Source organism: Heliconius melpomene, chromosome 5 (assembly GCF_056956725.1).
Source record: "Heliconius melpomene rosina isolate 202511_hmr_F chromosome 5, ASM5695672v1, whole genome shotgun sequence".
Taxonomy (NCBI): domain Eukaryota; kingdom Metazoa; phylum Arthropoda; class Insecta; order Lepidoptera; family Nymphalidae; genus Heliconius; species Heliconius melpomene.
The window spans coordinates 976391-999489 of record NC_140393.1 but is presented as its reverse complement, the minus strand read 5'-3'; the positions used below and the strand labels follow the sequence as shown (position 1 = coordinate 999489).

General features: G+C 33.5%; 1 protein-coding gene across 3 annotated transcripts in view; it reads left to right on the top strand.

Annotated features, from left to right (window-relative positions):
• The window catches only part of LOC146538793 (Ig-like and fibronectin type-III domain-containing protein 2), a 119603-nt gene extending 96850 nt beyond the window's left edge, over positions 1 to 22753 (top strand). For 2 of the 3 annotated variants that reach the window (XM_085186159.1, XM_085186158.1), the window contains 23 exons: positions 138 to 354; positions 1107 to 1279; positions 1590 to 1920; positions 2498 to 2651; positions 3487 to 3653; positions 4029 to 4242; positions 4334 to 4459; positions 4765 to 4945; positions 5134 to 5268; positions 5593 to 5771; positions 6003 to 6138; positions 6943 to 7078; positions 8347 to 8545; positions 9677 to 9782; positions 12097 to 12237; positions 14133 to 14311; positions 16937 to 17104; positions 18166 to 18289; positions 19364 to 19565; positions 19662 to 19834; positions 19951 to 20123; positions 20303 to 20386; positions 20575 to 22753. In XM_085186159.1, the coding sequence (XP_085042285.1) occupies positions 138 to 354; positions 1107 to 1279; positions 1590 to 1920; positions 2498 to 2651; positions 3487 to 3653; positions 4029 to 4242; positions 4334 to 4459; positions 4765 to 4945; positions 5134 to 5268; positions 5593 to 5771; positions 6003 to 6138; positions 6943 to 7078; positions 8347 to 8545; positions 9677 to 9782; positions 12097 to 12237; positions 14133 to 14311; positions 16937 to 17104; positions 18166 to 18289; positions 19364 to 19565; positions 19662 to 19834; positions 19951 to 20123; positions 20303 to 20386; positions 20575 to 20757 (3881 nt within the window). In that variant the 3' untranslated portion in view covers positions 20758 to 22753. The remainder of the gene's footprint in view (positions 1 to 137; positions 355 to 1106; positions 1280 to 1589; positions 1921 to 2497; positions 2652 to 3486; positions 3654 to 4028; positions 4243 to 4333; positions 4460 to 4764; positions 4946 to 5133; positions 5269 to 5592; positions 5772 to 6002; positions 6139 to 6942; positions 7079 to 8346; positions 8546 to 9676; positions 9783 to 12096; positions 12238 to 14132; positions 14312 to 16936; positions 17105 to 18165; positions 18290 to 19363; positions 19566 to 19661; positions 19835 to 19950; positions 20124 to 20302; positions 20387 to 20574) is intronic. The other variant, XM_085186160.1, reaches the window with a different exon arrangement.
• Positions 22754 to 23099: the final 346 nt, after the last annotated feature.

The window sequence follows — 23099 nt, the reverse complement described above, 5'->3', positions numbered from 1 at the left end:
AAAGCCGGATCCAAAATATATTTTAGAACCCCAATTTTTAATTTCACTTAAAATAATTATATAAAGATATTGAAAACGTAATCACTACTTTTATTTAACTAATTACAAAAATAATTTAATAATTTCACTAATTTCAGTAATATCACAAGGACTAACCCCGCCTGAAAGCAGAAATGTTACCGATACGTACTCCTCAAACATACCAGCATCAGCTCTTGCGCACAATTATACAGAGTGTTGCGTCAATTCTAATGTCTCGAAGGGATGTTTAGGGTATTGCAGTATACAAAGTATTTTAGACGGACCAGGCCAGGATCCGGAGGCTTGCCAGGCTGACTTTCCATCTATTGTTAAGTAAGTATTAAATATGTATACTTATATATTATCCTAATATTACATAGCTGAAGAGTTGGTTTGGTGGAACGCGCTTATTTCCAGAACTAGTGGTCTGATATATTCTTTAAAAAAAATCGAAAAAAATCGAGACACTGCAAAAAAAAATAAGCTCTTATGTTATTTTTATTTCATGGATAAATGAGATTAATTTAATAACACAATAAAAATATATATCTAAACTTTATTTAATATTTTTAGTAATAGCTATAATATTTTACGTCAGAAATCTGAATATTTTCATAGTTAGTTGTATTTTATGTAATCACTAGCGGACCCGGACGCGGCTACGCCTGCTTGAAATATAAGAATATAATTTCTATAGATTTATAATTTCAATCTAGATGAAATGCTAAAAGTGACTTTTATATTTATTTTCATAAGGATGAATATCAAAATGACGCGGTAACGAACGCGGTCGCGTAGCGACGACGGTTGTTATTAACATGGCAGAATAAATTGCATGTCAAATTAGAAAGTATTTTAATTTATTAGTATATATGTGTAATGTAATATTATATAGCCTATAGCACCTCTGAAGAATGCAGCTTTCATACAAAACAAAAACAAAGTAAATCGATCCAGTAGATCCAGAGATCTTAGCGTTCAAACAAACAAACAAACAAACAAACAAACAAACAAACAAACAAACAAACTCTTCCGCTTTATTATATTAGTATAAATTAAATAAACTATATTTATTTTCATACTAGATGTATGGCAGACGGGCGCAACCACGTACCCTGCTGTATACAGGAGCACATCCCGGATATATGCCAGGATGTTTGCAGAGGGGAGTATTCACCTGTCACCGACAATATAAAGACACATTACTCATGTGCGGCTTCAATGGAGAAAACTTTAGCTTGCATTGTTGAAGGCATCGGTATGTCAATTTTACTTTTTTTTAGATATATATCAAAAATTTATATATTTTATTCTTTCAGTTTTAAACTGTATCCTGCGTACATAAAAGGGTAGGCGGAAGGCACCTCGGAACCTAATTCTTAGACACTATGTCTAAGAATTAGGTTCCGATATACTATGTTTTGCCTCGTCACCAATGTGAGGAAATGAAAATATTAAATATTTTTTGGTCCTTCTCCACATTCAAATTTATACGATCATCGTCTAGATAATTTACTTGTACCTGAATTCTAGAAGAACAATAGCTCCAATTAAAACTTTTGTTTTAGAATTACTACCAAGTCCACCAGAAGACGTCGAAGTTGAACCATTAAATGAAAAACAATTAAATGTTTCATGGAATCCACCCACGCAAAATTATGAATCTGTAACAGAATACATAGTGAATGTGACAACATTGAGATCTTTTGATGCCCATTTAATAGATCCCTCTGAGAGTTCCCTCAAGAATGTAACCTCTAAAATGTCTTCGTCGACGTACAAAGTTTCTTCGAACAAAACATTTTTGGTTCTTAACGATTTGCTGCCATTCACAATGTATGAGATAACCGTCACATCGTACAATATTCATGGATCGAGTTTACCGAGCTACGGAATCAGGTGAATTTCTAATTTTATAACCTTTGTTTAAATTTATTAATGAAATTAGAAATTAGAACGCGTTTCACGACGAATTTCAATGGAAACCTCTTTTTGTTGGTTTGAAAGTGTAGCGTTGATTTTATCGGCTCAGTTAGAATTTGTTACAAAATATATTTATTTTCAATTAAGCATTTTTAGCTGGACTGTTTGGGTATATGTTGGTATCCAAAAATAAGTCCATGATGAGAAGTAGACTTGTCTGTGATAACGTACTTTTTGTATTGTTTGAAATATGCGATAATCATGCGACTAATCCGTTTAAAATCATTTCATATAAAATGTGTTAAGATCGCGAAGTTTAGATATCTTATTTAGATTTAAGTTTCTTATAAAATAATAGAGAAAAAAAGATAAACGGAGTAATGAATGTCTTAAGTCACTTTTAACAAAATTAATTAATATTAATCAAAATCAGTATTGCCAATTCTTGTAAGGCCTAAAAGGCATTTGTTTAAAAAAATAGATGACAAAGTACTAATGCTACTTAACAAGTTCATATATTGCTTTTAAACATCAAAATTATTTTCTTATGTAGGTCCTTAACACTGACACCGGGTAAACGAAGACCATCAGCAGTGGCGGCAGCACCCAAGTTACCTGATGTCAGAGCATGTTGTATAACGGCGGGAATGAACCACTACGGTTGTGTGGACAAATTGTGTGACCCAACCAAAACCTTTGAAATTGGGGTAAGATAACTGTAAAAATGGAAATGGTATATGTACATTCATTTAAGTGTTTCATACATTTAGTTTCTGAGATATATTGAAGTTTCATATAAAAAAAATATTAAGAGATCATAATTTCTACGTGGTTTTCAATATTTTTGTTTAACCATGAAGATTGAATCTTCTACTGCCCAGTTCAGTTTTATATGAGATTTCAATACTATTTCTACTGTGTGTTTGTTTGTAAGTGGTGCGCAGAACATTTCCATTACAAGGTTACATTTTTCAAAAAGGGGATATATCATTTATTTTCACCCATCCATATCACGGGTTTTTTTTCTTAATTGAGTGCTTTTAAAAAAATTGTGAATTAAAAGTGTAAGAATTTTTTTATATACACTAAAATCTTATCAAAATAGTAGTAGCCTATAAAACCTATAACCAAAAAATCAAAATACTCGTAGCTGAATCCCACATCTCGCAGAATAAGCATTGAAAATATAGTTTTAAGATACTTCGTTGCCACCTTCCGAACAATTTGAAATGATTAATTGAATTAATTAATTTGTAAAACTTTGAGTTTTGGAAATCAACATCGTATTTTGTCTTGTTACCAGTGGAATCCAACCGTCCCGAAGACGAAGGCCTCGGAGCCAATATATTACGTAAAAGAAATCTATTCATTTAAACTACGTTCCGTCAGCTACATTTTTATATAAAAATAATTATGTTTAATATCGGAGCAATATATCTATCAAAAAAAATATCATTTTGTGTACCATTAAAACACCAAACACCTTCGCCTCCATCTGTGACTAATGCACAATCATCCAAAGACCACCTCTCTAATCACCAGTTGCAGGTCACAGACCTGATGATATGCGCACCGTGGGCTGGAACCACCTTTGGGTGTCTGGCCAACGGTCTCGACCATACACCGTGCTGTAGATCTAGGGGACTTCCCGAAGAGTGTTTGCCGCTGTGCAGTGGGAATATAACTTCGTTGGACTTTCATCATTTCAAGTAAGCCTATTGTTCTTGTAATGTTTGGATTTTTATTTTATTGTGTTTGTAAGAACGTAGTGATGAATCATTCTCTAATAATCTCGGATACAGCAAAGTATGCGTAGAGATTCTAATGCTAAAACACTCTATTCATATGTAATCATTCCCTTGACTGAAAATCGGATCCATAACAGCTGCCATTGCATCTTTTTGAAGTTCAATAGTGCACACATAAAAAAAGTAAATTCGAAATGATATATATAACACTTTAATCATTACAAATTCTCCCTAAGTGTCGAAGATATAATTTACTAATTCCAGATACAACTGATATCATTAAATAACCAAAAAACTATACAAATTACTAATACCAATAAAATTAATTTCCACCAGGTGTCTCCGTTACATGACAGCATACACTAACTGCCTGTTCCAAGGCTACGGCGTCCTCCCTGGACCGCCATCTCGTCTTCACCTCACCAACATCGACACCGACTACGCAGTGGTACACTGGGCTCCACCTGCTGCTTTGGCTGATACTGTCCAATACTACAATGTACATTTCAAGTCTTTGCAATCGGATGACGATTATAGGACTTTGGATAAGGTAAAATAATATAATAAAATTATAAGCAATCTTTTATTAGTAATTGTAATGTAATTTTTTATTAATGTAATTATAACTGTTGTATTAACAGATCCAGTCACCTTACATCTTAGAAGATTTGGAGTCTAATACTGATTACGAGATTTTCGTGGAAGCTGCGAATGAACACGGCGTGGGAGAGGCCTCTCCTAGACTTATATTTAGAACTCAAAGCCAGGTAATAAATACATTAATTATGTACTATATATAAAGTATCATATTATTATATTAATTTTAGCATCTGTTTGTTGTATAAATGGGATCTTTACTAAATCTTTATCTTATAACTATCTGAGTTTTCAATAAATTCCTCTAAAATTGTCTTTTACGATTGTTTCCATTTTTCATTAACAACAATACTACTATTCTTTTATTGTAGTATCTAATAATTCCAGAAGGACTTATCTAAATAATTAATTACTAATTTAGATGCAATTTTTTTAATTTTTTTTATTCTTCTCTAACCAAGTTCACTAAAACCAGGTTATAGAAGAAGAAGAAGTTAACGCCAACGCCTACAACATAACGGCTTGCTGTGAACGAGTGCAACTGTCCGGGGTGTGCATGCCGCTCTGCTCCTACGACGCTAAGATGTCTGACCTGAGGACCCTCGCGCCGCTATGTGAACAGGAATTTAATAAGCTCGTTAGATGTGGTGCTGGCGGTAAATATTTTTTTATGTTATGTTCCCTATATAGCGGGTGGGCAAAGGGAACCTTGTGTTAAAATTATCTGTGTGTCGTGGTGGGTTCAATTCCCACTCGGGGAATGAATTATTTTATTTCCCAACGCTAGGTTCCTTCTGGCTTCTGGTGGCATACAGCGTGGAGCTAAAAAATTGGTAATTTCTAGGTCGTAATCACGAGACCTGTTGTGCCAGACGGGGTGTACCAGCGGCGTGTCGGGGCGCGTGCGCAGGCGCATACAGCGGCTTGTTCTATACTTGCATCGCTTATGTTGGCAATATTGTACAGTGCTTCGAAGAAGGTGAGATTTTTATTGAGTATTTCAGATTTTCTTTATTGTATTGATAATAAATAGAATAATAGAAAGTTCATGAATTTAGAATCAAGTCATGTTACGACAAAAGCTGTAAGTATATTCTTCTTAAAACGCGTTAAATATATTATTTATATAAAATAACTGTTTAAGAATATCTAATGCCATACCTAGATATTCTGTAACGAAAACTTTATAAGCAAATTCCTTAGATAAATGAAATATACAAAATATTGAATTCATTTACTTTAATATATATGGATTCCGTTTACCGTTTAGCGACAGAATCCTAATACACGCTTTATAACACAGGTACTGGTCTCCTCCCCGGACCGCCAAGGGAAGTCCACGCTGTGGTATCTCATGACAAACTATTCCTGGACTGGATAATACCATCTGACGGCGCCAACGCCACCTCGTACACTGTACACTGGCAGAAAATTAGCAATAATACGCAACCTTACTATTACAATACTGTGCAGTTAGATAATGTAAGTAATTTGGACTATTTTGTATATTATACTAGACTATAGACTATAACTTATAAGAGATTAACTGTATTTCACATAATTTAAATGCCGGACTCAAAGAGGAAAATTAGGGTAATATATAACATTAAATCTCTTATTCCTAGGTAATTGCCCAAAAATGATCTAAAAACTGCATAATATTAGAAAATGGAATTTTATATAAAGAAAGTTATATTATGTATATTGTTTTAGCAAATGAACGTAACACAAACAATGGCACGGATAGAAGGCTTAGAAGTGAACAGCACCTACCATCTCTTCGTAGTGGCCGTTAACGACAAAGGCACTTCTCTACCATCTAGCATGCTACTTCTTAATATAACTGGAGGTAATTTTCAGAAAATAATTATTTTTTAGTTTCACACGGAATTTCTTAACACTAGATTAGCTATAAAACAATCATCACTTTTATAATATACTGTATACAGGTGTAGAATACTAAAAAATTTATAGATACGTTTATTTTTAACAACAATTTAAATTATTACATTTATTTTATTTCCATACTAAGAATACATATTAAAATTTCGAATATGACAAAGCATTAACCCATATATTCTTAAATAACTCGGCCAAATGGTCGAGCTAATTATGTTTTATATTTAAATTTAAACTTTAAACAGGCAGTAATATCATAAATTATATAATGTTATTCCAATATCGTATAAATATCACGAGGCAATCGCGGCGTAGAATAACAATGTCTGACTTTGATATGATGATTGTGAACTCCTTGCTCGGGAGGATGAGTTATTTCCCCACCCTGAAAAGACAAAGTGCGGCGTTAAGTTTCGCCAATCGTTACGCTGTGTCTCGAATTCTAATATTAAGTAGAGAACGCAGTATCTTGACACTAGTCGTAGATTCTCTCCGCCTTTCTTATGCAGGATACAGAGTGAAGTTATAAAAAAATTGTATAAATAACATTAAGAGTTTTAAGAGGGTGTTCCACTTGGGAGAATGAAATATTTTTATTTTCTTCGCTTTGGTAACCAGGCAAAGTACGGCGTTGAGTCCCAACGGAAACTGAGGAACGGAATATTTTAACACTAGTTTCCTACTTTCCCTCTGCCTGCTATATGAGGGATAGAGCGTGAAGGTAAAAATTAAAAATATATTATGTTTTCAATAGATACGGAAAATAAAGAAGTCTCGGGCATACCGTCTCCTCCACACTCGCTGTCAGTATCATCACACTCTGCTACTTGGTTGGCACTTAGCTGGCAACCACCACAGTTCTCGTTACCCGATGAAAAGATTTCCTATACGTAAGTAACTTTGCTATTGATCTATCCGTTTGTCAAGACCATTTAGAAGAAAAAAATCAAATAAAGGAAAAAAATCTAAAAGTAAAAATCCAAAATATTTCTTTTTATACAAAATTATTATAATCTATCTAGACAAACATTCATAATAGATAACTGAGGACGTTATGGCTTAGGTAAAAAAATTTAGAAACTATGAAACAGAGGGTATCAACACTGGGTACACTCGGTCTACCCCCACTATGAGGGATAGAGCGTGAAAGAGATTTTTTTGAAATAATTGTCAATTAAAATTTCTTAAAATGAAATTAAAGTGATTATAACTTAAAACCATACCATTACTTAAACAATCAAAGTTATAGTTTGTTCACGTCGGGGTAAGTCGATAATGATAACCGACTTCATAAGTTACATGACAAGCAAAGTTTTGATTGGGGCCATTGACATGCCTCACCGAAAGAGATAGTTGGGAATTAAAATTCCTTTGAAGGTTTATTTAAATATTTATGTTTAAATATTTATCTATTTTATAAAATTGCGGCTTTGTGTTACTTAAGATTCAAAGTCTTAAAATCGGTTGGAAAATAAAGAATGGAGTGCCCCGACTCTAAGTAATATTCTCCATAAAAAGTTAAACCGAGAACTAAAAAACATTTTTTTAACTGGGATTTTAAAAAAAAACTCTAAAATACAAATTGATTTCAACACTACTTAAAAATATAAGGCTACAAACATACCAGACTGAATAAGAGTATCAATACTGAAAAGCTCCTCAAACTTTACTCAATTTGCCCCAAATCGAATGACATGGTAATCACAGTGTCCACTCTCCCTACTTCGCAATGAGGGCTGTTAATCTAAAATCCTGTTCCATTGCTTATTGGTTCAATCAATGCTGTGCATTCACTGGAAATATCTCAAAAATTGGGAGAAAATGAATGCTTTTCACATATGTATATGGGAAAAGAACGACTATCTGCCAGAATAATTAGGAGGATGTATCTTAATTATTTTAAAGAAAAAATATATATGAACATATTATATGTAACTCAAAATTCTTGATAATGTATGCGAAAATCTACCAATCAATTTGTATATACCCTTTTTTAATACATTTTTAAAGTATTATTCCACACTTAGGAAGAAAAATATTTTTTTTAGAATATGCTTTTTCTAAAAAAAGTATAGTCTTTTTTTAATATGAAAAATCCTTCGAATTCTATTTAACTAGTTGATTTATGATTTACTTTCTGTTTATTTTCTTCTAACAGATTATACTACAAGATGCCTAGCCTGAACCAGACTAATGTAACGAAGATATCCACTTCAGTGTCTGGTCACACACTTGAGAAGTTGACACCTAACACACAATATGTAGCGTGGGTCAAAGCTCATACTGATGCTGGAGACTCTTTACCTTCGGAGACCCTACTGGCATGGACTGATCCAGCTTATCCAGCTTTTGTGGAGGTAAATCAGAATTTTATACTCAAAACATTAATAAATGAAGAGTTTATTTGATTGAACCCGCTAATCTCTGGAACTTTCACCGCTATATTTATCCCGCTATGTGCGGGATACGCAGCGTGAACCTGATTTAATTCTCTAAGCGAAATCTACAGTACGCAGGAGATACGTGAAAATAAAGTAATAGAATAATATATTTACACGTCTCAGACGGTCAACTCCCTCACAATGTCGGAGAAAGCTTAAGGCCAAATCCCTATTTATCTGATATACGTAAATTGTCTATTCTACAAATAGAAAAATAGATATATAATTTATTAAAAGATATGAAACATTCATGCAGTTCGAAGCTTTTCGTCTATAGATTTTTTGAATAGTATACATTTATTTTGTGTGTGAAAATGACCAGTTGCGGGTTCGACCCAAGTCGGAGGAATGAAATATTTCCTTTTAAAAAAGAAATACTGACCTCTTTAGTAATGAACGCGTACAATACACAATTATCCCACAACGTCTATAGAAACATTGACATAATATATATATAGATAATGAACAAATGAATGAGAGACCTTAATATTGCGTAGGACAAGCGCCTAATTAGAACAAAGCCTGTTTGTGACAAACGGTAAATAGATTGGAATAAGTTGATGTACCCATTCATAAATAATATAGGTTAATTTTAGAATTATTTATCTAATTTATGATTATAATTAAATTTCTATATTTGTATGAAAAATTAAATATACTGGATATCTGGCTGTCTTTCGTGGTTCCACCAACCAACCTCTGTCGGGTCAGTTAAGCACTGACCCGACAGAGGTTGGTTCAATTTCCACTCGAAAAAAATAACAAAAAGTGCGGTGTTGAGTTCTAATATGCAACAATCAATGTCTTGAAAATTTCAAAAAAAGGAATTCGAAATGAATTCTCTCTAAGTTTAACACTAGTTTCCTTCTGCCTACGGTGCTATTCGAGAAAAAAACTTACACCATAAATACATATTCATAGTCAAATACATTTCAGAAAATTAGCTTAAATATTTTAAATATTTACCATAGATAAACTAACTTACATAATATATTCTATTATATACATATACATAAATATATATAACGTTTACTATTTTTCCAATAGCCACCAACAATAAACCCTGTAAACTTGGTCGTGGAAGGATCAAGTATGACGATACTGTGCATCGCAATGGGAACACCGACGCCGACCATCTCTCTATACATATCTGGTAAGAATATTTTAATGTACTGAAAATAATAATGTCTTTATGCGCATCGTGGTATAATGGGAAAAAACATCATTCGGAAAAATAAATTGTTTTATGGTGTCATGGCGCAGGGGCACAAGCGTCCGACGGTTGTGGATTTGATTCCAACTTGGGAGAATGAAATATTTAATATTTTCATTTCCTTGCGCTGGTAAACGGTAAAGCGCATTGTTGAGTTCCACCAACACACAATGCCCCCAGAATTCGGCGGAAAGTAGGAAACGGAGTGTCTTGACACTAGGTTCCTCCTGCTATGTGCTGATGTGTTATGATACAGTATGATACTAAAAACACTGAGTACTTCACAGACAATACACATGAAATTCCTGGATATACAGAGAAATTAGGGAATACAATACAATGGAACACTAAGGAATAACAGAAGGAGAAAAAAGTTGCAAGTGACGCGTTACGTCTAGTTCAATATAATTTATAATAGAAAATTTTGTATTAAATTAACAATTTACAAAACAAACCCAAAAAAAAAAAACACCGCCAACAAAAATAAAAGTTGACAAACAAGTAGGCCTCACGTCGGCCTCCAAAGCACTTTATCACTCCGCCCTAATAAAATCAACAGTCAATTGGCTGTCAGCATTATAATTGACACTTGAATATCGTTGATCGATTACATGACATTTTGAACACAAGTGCATGGAGGTTTGTCTGGGATGATGAGGTTTGAATTAAATATTTATATCTACATATGTTTAAAAGATAAGGCTATTTGACAATGAACACGACGGATGTGGGTTCGATTGCCGGGGAATGAATTAATTTTATTTCCCAGCTGTGATAACAAGAAAAATTACTGCGTTTAGTTCCTCCGCTCAGCCACGCAATATTTCGAAAATTGGGTAGAAAATATAGAATGTAGTGTCTCGACACTATGCTTCCTCTGTTTACTTTGCGAACGAAACGAACGAACGAAAATATGCTGTCGATACTTTAGTAAACTTCAAAACAGTGTTTAAAATTTAATTAACTTCTACTTAATTTACTTTTGAGACCATTTGTTCTGAGAAGAGACGAAGAGAAACTGCTCCTTTAAACATAATTTTACAGTCAGCCACCAATCTAAACATAATAATTTGCATGAATAAAATTTTAATCCAAACCAATCCTGGTATTCTATGGAGGATATCCACTCTTCAACCTATCCCGATACCTAAACTCAATACCGAAAACTAACCCAAACCCAAATTGATACAAAATGTATTTGCAATACAAATTTGATTTTGGGGCTACCATTTACTATTCATAGGCTATTAATCCAATAGTGATTGTTCCCCCCAGCGACTTACCCCAGACACCTAAGTGTGCTAAGTTTGTAGGGTATATAACCTTAGTGATAAATAATCTTACCCTGTCAAAATAATGTTATGTTAATTCAAAATTTGTATATATGAGGCCAGTCGTGGAGCTTAGGCACAGGAGTGTATCTGTAAGTGCGACAGGTTGTGAGTTCGAGTCCTACTTGGGGGAAGATAAGGATATGTTTAATATTTTCATTTTCCGTCCAATCAATAAGCAATGCCTCAAAAATTCGGCAGGAACTGAGGAACGAAGAATCACTTTCCCTCTGCTTATCCTGCTGTGTGCAAGATAAAACTTGAATGTATATAAAAATTGTGCCACTGCTGCGCCTCGACGGCCATAACAGCTTACTTTTTTGCTTCTAAAAATTGTATAGAAATGTATAAGCAAACAAAACAACGAGAATTCTATAAGAAAAATAGTTGAAGTATAAATATATTCCATAAATAAATCAAAACAGATGTTGCGTATACATGGAGAACGTCACTAGAATGGACCTACCAGGTGATGTAAATGGAAAAAAATACTCTACATTGAATATTTTAACATAAATCGATATCTATACATGGCACATGTGGCCTAAACTGTAGTAAACACGTTCATATTTTTTGCTTGTGTTGGATGGATGGATGGATGAATAAAATCTTGAAAAGTTGAGGCTAGTTGTCGCGCACGCGCACTGCGATAGGTTGGGGGTTCGATTTCCAATCGCGGAAATCAAATATTAAATAAGTAAATTTTCCGAAATGCCTCTACAATTCGACACGACTGTAAATACAAAAGCTTATCGGTTCTATCCCACAAGACAAATTATGCCATTGATTGCTCCCATATAAGTCGTAATGAGTCGAATTCGATCGAACTACATAGTTCTTAGCACTATATACTCCCTTCCCTATACGTGAAATAAAGCGTGACAATAAGAAAATATTATAACTAATATATGTATATGTTTTAGGTCGCCTCGTGCGTCAAGAAGTGACGCGACACATGGTCACGGTAGTCCACAACGTGACAAGGGACATGGACCTGATATCCTGCTACGCGGACAATGGCTACGGAACACCTATGCAAGCTTCTAGAAAAATAAATATTTCACGTAAGTTTATTTATAATATTCAAATTACTATTATTTCATTAAAATAAATATTTTTTAGAAATTTCATAAATTTAAAGTAACTCTCAAATAGAACAACGTAATTTAGGTTTTCTAATTTAACAAAGTCTACGTAGACAGAATTGTAGGCGATGACTAATATTGCAATATTTTTTTAAATATAATTTTAGTAGAACAATTAATATTAACTATTAAAGACCTACTTTAAAAAACAAGTCAAGTACGAGAAATATTAAAGAGATGCGTGAAAACACTGAGCTACGACTTAAATATTTAGTACTAAAGTACTCCATCAGACGTGAATTATTCAGATGTGAAATGGAAGTCCCTTCTCATTGTTTTCGTTTACGTAAATTTACAATTGTCTAAGCAACACGTTGCCTTTTCACTTAAATTATAATTTTCCATTTATTCATTCCAACATCTCTCATTAAGAGGCCAGTGGCACAAACGCGACTGGGTGTGGGTTCAATACCCATTTGAGGAAATGAAATATTTATTTAAATGCATATTTTCATTTCTTCGCTTTGGTGTGGAGGCAAGGACGGCGTTGACTTCTGCCACTCAACTCACAATGCCTCCAGGATTCGGCGGAAAGTGGGGAACGAAAGTTCTTAACACCAGGTCTCTTCTGCCTACCCTACTGTGTGCGGGATACATCGTGAAGTTGATTTATTTTTTATTTATATCTCATTAAATTACCTACAAAATGCTCTCGACGTTATATAAAGAGTACGTATACTTGTTGAGCCCATTTTATAAATAATGATTTTTCAACAATACGATAGCCGACTGTCGATGCTCTTTTCATTTTAATAGATCATAGGTTATGCGATATGAAATATAATACATATATATTTATAAAATTCTTTTATTATTGGATTGCTACCAAATAACGCACAGCCCGCGTAGATTAAAGTAGAGGTGAATATTGAAATTTAGTAAAAAAAGAACGCGAATTTCAGTTTTAGTAAAAATTCTGACCTGTTTATGATGTTCACTCACTAGTTATTTCTTATCTTATTTTTTTTTAAAGAATAACTTTCGCATTTCGAAATATAGCCAGAGGACGAAAATAATCAACAAAGTCCCAAAAAACAATTGAAACCGAACTTCAGTACCAGAAATTATTTGAGCTACCAATTTCCAACAGCGCCAAGACGATTCTGTCTTTTCATCGACCGTTCGAACAATCAAAGTTTCAATCAATAGTATAGACGTAGTCTGTGGCTCAGCAAACAATACTCTATTGTCTTTATAATGTAGAAATATTCATTCTTATGTTCATTTTTCTTCATTTGTTATAATTTCTATTTGTCTTTGTTAAAGATATTCTTTTTAGGACGGAACACAACGCCGTTTTCCGTAAATAGACAAAAAAAACATGAATGTTAATATGAATCTACTAATACGTTTTGCCAAAAATTAAGTACGAAAGTAAAAGCGTTAAAATGCGCATAAATTTTTATCAAAAAAAAACCTACAAAAAATCAATTCTTTAAACTTAAGTTCTCGTAGTGCATGTCACATATTCACACGCCGCGAAACTTCAATTTATCGGGCGAACTTTTGATATGAAACTCTCGTAGCAATATTTTGCTCCAAGAAATTTTCAAGTTAACGAATAAAATTTTTAATCACTTGACGATGGGATATATTTTGCCCGTAGAATAAATTGAGACCGTCGTAGCTCGTAGCACAATCGAACATAGTACATCGTAGCGGGATGGCTGCAAGTTCGATCCCCAATTGATACAATGAATTATTTTCATTTCCTCGCTCTAGGAACAAGATAAAACACGAAGTTGATACTAGAAGCTAAAAAAAAACGAAGCTAAAACAGACTTAAATATTTAGTTTTTATTATTATTTCTTAGATATACCAACAATTCAAGCGTCTGGCATCACAATGGCGGCAGCAGGTGATTCAGTCATCTTGGAGTGCAGAGTGGAAGCGCTGCCCAAACCTACCATCGCGTTCTGGAGAGATCCTAATGGAAGAACACCGGTTATAGATGGACCAAATTATACCATACAACTGCTTGCTGATCCTGAGGTATGACATAAAATTTTTAGTTGAATTTTAATTTTTGAGTTGTAATTTGTGATCTGACTGTAAACACGGTTTCAAGTGCGATCATCACTCAGGAGAGTGAATCATTTTCACTTTTCTGTTCTAACAGACAAAGTTGCCGTTGACCGTTGGCACTATTTAAGCAATGCCTCTAAAATTCAGCAGAGAATATGGAACGGAGTGTTTTAACACTACATTCCCTCTAACAACGTAAACAATGACAATGTAAACAATGATTTAACTGTATTCATTCGATTCTTTAAGTCTATTCCGCTAAAACACATTTATTATACAAGAATTTATGAAAACGTAAAATTGAAAATTATTTGTGTCGTAAATAGAAGCTTTGTTGCGTCCTCGGCATTCTATGCAGCGGCTACGTAGAGGGGAACTTTTCAACAAAACACTGAAATATATCTCATATTTTCTACTTCACCTGAAATAACAGTAAAGAAGCTCGCGGCATTCTTCTATTGAACGACGTACACTGCTGTGCCACATATTTGTAATACAACAAAATTTATAATATAATATCTCTCTGTACTCCGCAAATAGCAGCATAGGCATCCCTGCCTAGTGTTAAGGCACTACGTTCACTACTCACCGTCCAATTTTTGTTGTTGAGCAGCGTAACTCAACGCTGCGTTATATCTACTAGAGCGAAAAACAAAGTTAAATATAATCATTGTCCCGATCGGGAATCGACCTCATAGCTTTCAATACAAGCTGAAAACATGAGAACACTGAAGGATTACATTTCAATTACTGGTTCCAGCAATAATACGATTAATCATATCTCGGTCTCTGTAGACGGTGATTGTGGTCGGGAGTCATTAGCGAGGTAAATTGTGCCTCGAACGTTCGATAAATATTACTTGGAAATTTTTGTTTTATATTTTTATTTATTTTATTCAATCCAATATTTACTTATGTTTTGTATAAGTAAAGGAAAAATTTTAATTGATTATTTGTACTTGATGGTTATAATTATAATGGATAATTAGAACTTAATAGGTTGTTTTTTAATATCAGAAATGATTGCCATCTAATCTTTAATTCGTATTCTTATTTATTTTTAATGTACACGCGGAAAAGTCCACGGAAAAGTCCTAGTTCAAAATAAATTGATATTAAAGTAACGAATGGCCTTCATATATCACGCCTACATAAATATTGAGCTCGATATTTATTGAAGGATCCTGAAATTTTGAAATTTTTACACCTATAACATTATACATACTTGTAGTCCTGTAGCTAGACGTTTAGACGGCTGTCGATTAGTAAGTTATGGGTTCAATTCTTTGATATGGTGAAGGATTGTTATGACTTTCTTAAGGATCTTTGCTCAATGTGTGCTGCTCCTATGTCTCTTCTTTTTTTCTAATTTTATTTTTTTTAATAAATTTAAATATTTTATTTACACGTGTAACAAAATAACAAATTAAATTTATGATAAATAAAAACCAAGGTCGAGACCGAGCTCCAAGAATCATTGACTATTGTTGTTTCCACTCAAGACCGAGTGTGGTCTTCTCAGGTCAGGGTCTATTCTAATAAATGACTAATTGGCGTAGATTCATTTTACCTATACCTTTGTTCTGTTCTGTCTCTTGAAATTGAAGTTGATGCTGAAGTTGACTTGAAATATTGAAGTTAATTGTATACATTTTGTTTGGCTTTTGTCTTATATTAACTAGCTTTTGAATATAGCTAGGTTTTTCGACAAGGTCGTATTTGGCTGTTAAGGTCATAATGGCACAGTCTTCTGTCTGTAAGCTGCTGTGGGATTGTTCGCGTTCGAGAGTTTTTTTTTTCACAATTCAGTTCAGTTCTTAGTTTATGGCGTTTCGAGCTTGCCATTCTTTTCTCGACTCTAATAAACAAAATGTGATGTTTATTTCCACCACTCAACACGGAATGTTTCGAAAATTTGGCGGAGCAGAGTGTCTTTACACTATTGCCTCTGCCTATCCTAGTTAGCATAAAAAGTGTGAAACTGATAAAATAATCCAAATCTCCCCCCAGTAGGATTTGAAACCATTACTAACCTGTTTATTTAAGCACGCCTAAGCTTCCAAGACGCCGTCAATCAAAACTTAACCTGTCATATAAACTTACGAAGCTTATCGTTATCGACTTACCGCCATATTAGCGAACTTTAACTTTGATTGATTAAGTAACATGGCGCTCGTCTCTCATTTAATTAGTTAACTATTTGTTATTAGTTAATAATTTGTTGATAATATTAATTTTGTGGATTATATTATGTATATATAAATATTATTTAAGGCTGTCGTGACGCAGCCGTTGTAGGTTTGATTCCGACTCGAGGGAATGAAATATTTAATATTTTCATTTTTTCGCTCTGGTTTAGCGTGGCGTTGAGTTTCGCCACTAAACTTAACAGGCATTTTCTTAAACGGTTGGTCGAAAAATAACTATCTAACTAAAACGTACTTAAATATGTTAACTCTAAATTCTCTCTACTTACACTTCTGTATGTGGGAATTAATTTCTGTAACAATCTTATTAATATCAAAACTTAATAAAACAAAATTGTAAAAGAAACAACTAAAACTAATCTAAAAATTCTATTTCTCCATCCAGGAACAAACCAAATACACAATGCGCCTCATAATAAAGAAGATCACGGAAGCCGACGAGGGGGATTACTTCTGTCATGCGGAGAACGCTTTCGGCAAGACACTGAGGCCGGTCTCTGTACGTTTGAGGTCGAATAGCCCTCACCACAACGTTACTGAATGCTGTACTCAGGTATGCTTCCTTTGCTTTGGACTAAGTTGATTAAAAGAATTTATTAGATTTGATAAGCAATTTCCATTATAAATTTAATAGTCATATAATACTTTTGTGGTCTTCGTGGCTTCGTAAAAATGTAACGCGATGGTTCAGCATTCGATTCCAGGGGATTGAATTATTATTTAATATTTTCATTTCTTCGCTGAAGTGCTAAGGAAATAGCGCGGCGTTATGTTCCGCCACTCGATAGGCAATTCCTCGAAAATTCAATGAACTGAATTTCAACAAGAACAATTTTACCAGTTATTGTTTGTTACCAACAATTTTACCAAACCGCTTTACCAGTAATGTAATCTGTGCTGCAGTGTCAATAAATTGTGAATCAATATCCTGTATCAGAAGCATCAGCATCACATCAAAAAAAAAGTATAATATACAAAAATCTAAATAGAAATATGAATTTCGGATATCCAAGTGCCTCCAGCTGTCTCCAATTCAATTTCGCAACAATCAAGCTACTGTATTAAAACTGGAAATAGTCTGGCTTCAGACTTTGACGACGTCGCTCAGAACTTTGTAACTTTAAAGTTATATTGCCAGGTGGCGATGCTAATATGCGATTACATATTTAGTTACTGAACTATCTTAGAATATTGCTTGACTTCTTCTTCTTCTTCTTCTTTTGGTATATTCCCATGTATTAGAAAACTAGCTTATACTTGCGGCTTCGCCTCCGTGGTCAAATAAATATACCTATGAGTGACGCAATGGTCTCATCTATGTGTCCTAGGTAACCCTGACAGATACAGTTTTGTTCTGCAGGTACAATTGCAATGTATTCCATTGCATTTTTTTTAGTTTTACGTTCCTTCCCGCACAAAGTTCATGTTAAGAAACTTCGTTCCCATTAAGACACTTCCGTACTCCACTTTCCGCGCAATTTCTTAAAGTATTGCGTGTTGAGTGGTGGATTTCAACGCCAAAAAGATAATTTTAGACTAGGTTAGACTATATTATACTACAATTTATATATTCTTTATGAATTACCCAATATAAATGTTGTTTTCTCAAAACAGATGAACGTATCGTCCGCTTGCATCGACGCCTGCAGCTTCCACTTGGACATGGACAACATCATGGATCGTCCGGAGTGTATGAATGATTTTGACAAGCTCATGAAATGTGCTGCCGATGGTTCAGGTATACTAATACATACAATAATCTTTTTAATAACTCTTGTAGTAGAAATATTAGAAAAAAATCTTCTTCTTCATTAAGACCTTTAAGGCCCTGAATTTTCTGAAGTAGCCAAGAATACACACTAAGAACTCAGTCGTGTCGCAACGTCCTAGCTTCTGAACCGCGAACCGCGTTCTGGGTTCGGCAAACGAAGTAATTAATTATGTTTATGTCCTCGCTCCACTTAAAACTCAATATTTTAAAAATTGGGCGGAACGTTGAGAAAGGTGTTACACCACTAGATTCCATTTGCCTACCCTCATATATGTGGAATCATCGTGAAACTCGGACCTCAACTTAAAATATAATAGAGAATATTTAGGCATATGCTTATATAATAAATACTTACCTTACTAACCTAAAATCCCTTAGTCATGTTAGCTAGCCAACCTAATTCCTAAAACAATTTATACAAAACTAAAGCAAACAAAAGAACCTATTACACTCCGTATAAATTAAACTCACAAAGGGCTCATATACAAATAGTCCTCTTCAAGCTAAATCTTGTGCACACATTCCATTTACATAGGAGTATCTATTATAGTGAACTATTTAATGAAGATGGAAATATTTTAAATTAATTTTAGTTAAAATAGCCAATGTTTTCCCGAGTTGCTGATATATATTGTTATTCAATTGTCACTTGGGAAGCTACTGATTGTTATATTTTCACGCTCTATCCCGCGCAAGGCAGGGTAGACAGAGTGAACCAGGGAACCTAGTGTTAAGATTCTTCGTTCTAATTAAAATATTTCCGTTCCACATTTTCAATCCCGTGTATTCCTTCCGCCTTTCCTCCTTCCGCCTAACATGCTAAAGTTAGTAAGCATACGGTAAGGGCTGCTTTTGCGAAAGAATTTTATAGAACAGTAGCGCGTATAAAGATACGTCGTAGTTTTTAATAACAAAAACACGTAATTTAAAACTTACTGTTAATATGTAAAATTAATAAAGTGTTTATATTTTTTAAGATTATCTTAAAAAATATCTAATCACTTTTAAGCAGGTTTGTTTTTGAAAATAAATAATCCTCAGATCATCGAAGCTGCTGTGCATCTTGGGGTGTTCCTCGTAACTGCCTCGAACTTTGCCGCGGAGGCCCCGTCTCCAGGACTTGTGCACTACAACATGCAAGACGTGCCCTGGCCTGTTTTAGAGATTCTGGAGCCAGGATGCCTGGACCACCCAGAAACTTGAGGGCTCACGCAGCACCTACTCCACATGCTGTTTTGTTGAGGTAAAGATTTGATATAATATACTAAACCAATTATGATTTTTGTTTTATATTTACGTATATGTGTTTTACGTAATATTACTTTTATTTATACTACAGTTGGGAGCCACCGCGCAAGAACCCCGATACTGTATACTTATACAGAGTGTTCTGGCGCGCTTACGGTGCGAAGGTTCCAGAGAAATTGGACACTAGCGAAACAAGCGTTGTTCTAACTGGACTACAGGATGATGTCAGATATGAATGTGTCGTTAAGTCTGCTAATGATGTCGGTATGTAAAATACAATTATTATTTATATATTCGATATATTTGAAAATTTAAATGAATAATGTGTATCACTCGTTTCTCTTTCAAATAATACTCTCGAAATGATTCTCTTTCCATAGGCACATCTTCCCTAAGCCAGCCAATAATGTTCACGACAGCCGGTCAAGAGACTGGCGCCGCGGCTGCTCCTGTATCGACTTCGGGAACAGCTTCAGCAGTTGGAGTTGCCGTGGCCTGTATATTAGTGGCCGCTATTCTGTTAGCTGCCGGATTTTATTATAGACATAGAAAGGTATGTATAATTATTCATAATTTGAAATTCGTGTTATTTATAAAAATAGACCAAAATGTTAAGGTGGATTTCTCTCTACGAATAATAATGCCTAAAGCTAAGCAAAAACCTAATTTGGATAATTTATATAGAATTTTTATAAAGATATTTTTATTAATGTTTTAATTTTGTTCTTTCAGAATCTTAGACTTAAGGCACAAGGAGGTGTCGCCTTTGAAAACCCAAGCTACCTCCGGGAATCAAATCCTGACAACGCTGTTAATGTAAGCTATTTAAATTTATATTTTTTTTTCCAAACTAAAATACCAATTCATATATTAATAAATAGAAGTATTTCTTTAAGAGATGTGCATAAATTGGGTTTTATACTTTAGGTTGACACAATTATCCCTATAAGCAAATGATCCAACATATAAACTAATAATAATACTAAAAAATATATATTTTCCAGGGCACAGTACCAAACGGTACTTCTGGAGAAAACGGCCTAGCCAACGGCATATCAAACAGCGCAGCCTGGAGGCAAGAGACCCAGAACCCAACAACCACTGGGCCCAGGGAGGTGGATCCCACATTGTACGAGGAGCTGAAGCTCGGTCACGATGGGGCGGGCTTCAAGAGACTGAAACCATAGCCCGAGGTCCGCCGCTCGCCGCTCCGCTCGCCGCGACTGTCGGCGCGCGTGGCGCCGTACTGAGCGGCTTTACTCGCGTTGTCGGTCTTTCTACTGGTGTAGGGTTGTCGAAGCGTATTATATGATATATCGGTGTTTATAGTCTGTGGTATATGTTCTATCTGTAGTGGTATATATTTTAATCTATGATAATAATGAGAGCCAAGCTACAATTTAAATTTATATAATTAATAATTATCTTTGACCAAAGTTGTGGCTTAACTTTCTTTACCATCAAAATCTAAGTAAATGATATCTATGGCTATATCTATAGTCTAAAATATTTTTTATGTACGTATGTCAGTATTCGTAAGGTAAAGTTACCATGCTATTAAAATTAGTTATAATTTTCTGTGTAAAAAAAGTAATATATTTTTATACTTTTAGTACAGACAAATGTGATTATTTTATAAATAAGTTGTTTTCATGTCAAGTTTATGTTTTTTATCTTTTAGCTTATTAACAAAAACATATACCATTTATTTTTAATGACATTTTTTTCAATTTTTGTTAAAGCTTGTGAATATACGCTTCGAAAACTCAATATGTCAGTTAATATGACAACGTGATGTCCTCTAGTGTCCCCTCAACCGCTCTTTCGATGATAAATAATCGAAAAGTAATTATATCATAGTAACCAAATATTAATGTATGTAGGTTTTATGGGTGCGGGATATGAGCAATACCTTAATTCATACTCAATAATGATAATTAACATTTAGCTGGTATTAAATTTATTTGTTTTACTCGCTGTCTATCTGTGTGAGAAAATAAATTAATATAACTTTTTTATTTATGAATCGATGTGCATAAAAGTAACACTAAATGTTCAGGGAAATTTACGAAAATATAATAGTGAAAATTTTATTTACATTTACAAACAAACAGACAAAATTTAAAATAAAATGTTTTAATCCTTTTACTTTTATAAATTCTAATTATATATTTTCTCAATGAAACAGCGACAAGTTACATTTTTACTACATGTAACTGTATCAGTCGTTAATGCCAGTTAAATGCTAATCAATAACTCTGAGTGTGACTTTTGGACAATGTGAGACCAACATAGCACGAGCGGAGCTTAGATAAATATATTTTCAATACCACACTTAATGTGATTTCAACCAAAAAAAAGAAAATTTCATGTAAATAACGTATTCTACGTGAATTTTCTTAAGCGCCATAATAATAAAAAATATCAAGGATTTTTTATGAATTATGGCTCTTAAAAAAATATGTTTTAGTGTTTAGAGTTTTGACGTTTAGGTGGTTCTATAAAAATGTGCCTTCGATCAATTTATAATGGTAGTATAGTAACTTTTGGCCTCTAATGTACATAAGTATGTAAATACATTCCAATAAATGTAATAATAAGGAAAAAATGCCTCCAAAAAAACAACTTATAGCGACATCAACGCTAAAATGGGGATTTATATTTAATTGTAATTCATTAATACAATTATTGTAAAACGTTTTCCTTTTTGTTTGTGAAATTATTAGAGAAACTCTTAATTTGAGTGTAAATATAGAAAATAATATGTTTTTGACAGAAAGTGTAGAAAACATTTTTTTTACGAAGCGCTATGTATAATACAAAACAAAATATTTGAAATAAAGTCTCTCCAAATGGATGTTTAAATGTGGGTTCTTATATAAGAACAAAATCTATTTTCTAGTGTTAAAAATAAAAAATTCATTGATTACAAAAAAAAACTGTTGTAAACATAATACATTAATAATAATAATTATAATTTTAAGTTGATTTTTTTAAATTATTGATTCATTTTTTTTCAGTTCACACATCAACTAAACTAAACCGTACATTGCGTTATATAAATTTGCTCAGACGCCATTGTGATGAATAGGTTTCTTTAGATCTTCCTAAACTAAAAAAAAATAGATAAAAAGACGAATGTGATTAGATTTGTAAATAATATTAATAAAAAAATATTTAAGATATATGCGTTTTATTTTGACAAAGACGTCCTTATGTATTATAAGAATCTATTGCCCTATTTCGAACATTGTGTTAAATAAAGAACCCTACGGAACTCTGACTTAAAATCAAATGAACATAACATAAAAATAGCATTAGCCAAAAATATATAATAAAAAATAAATAAATAATGTAATATATTTTTAAGTTCATAAAAACAAAAATACTATCTGTCTGTATGTCAACGAACTGAATGTCTTAACACTAGGTTCCCTCTGCCTACCCTGCTGTGTGTGGGATACAGCAAGAAGCCGATTATTTTTATCGTTAACCTTTAGTATCCCTGTCTTCTAGTATAGATAAATCT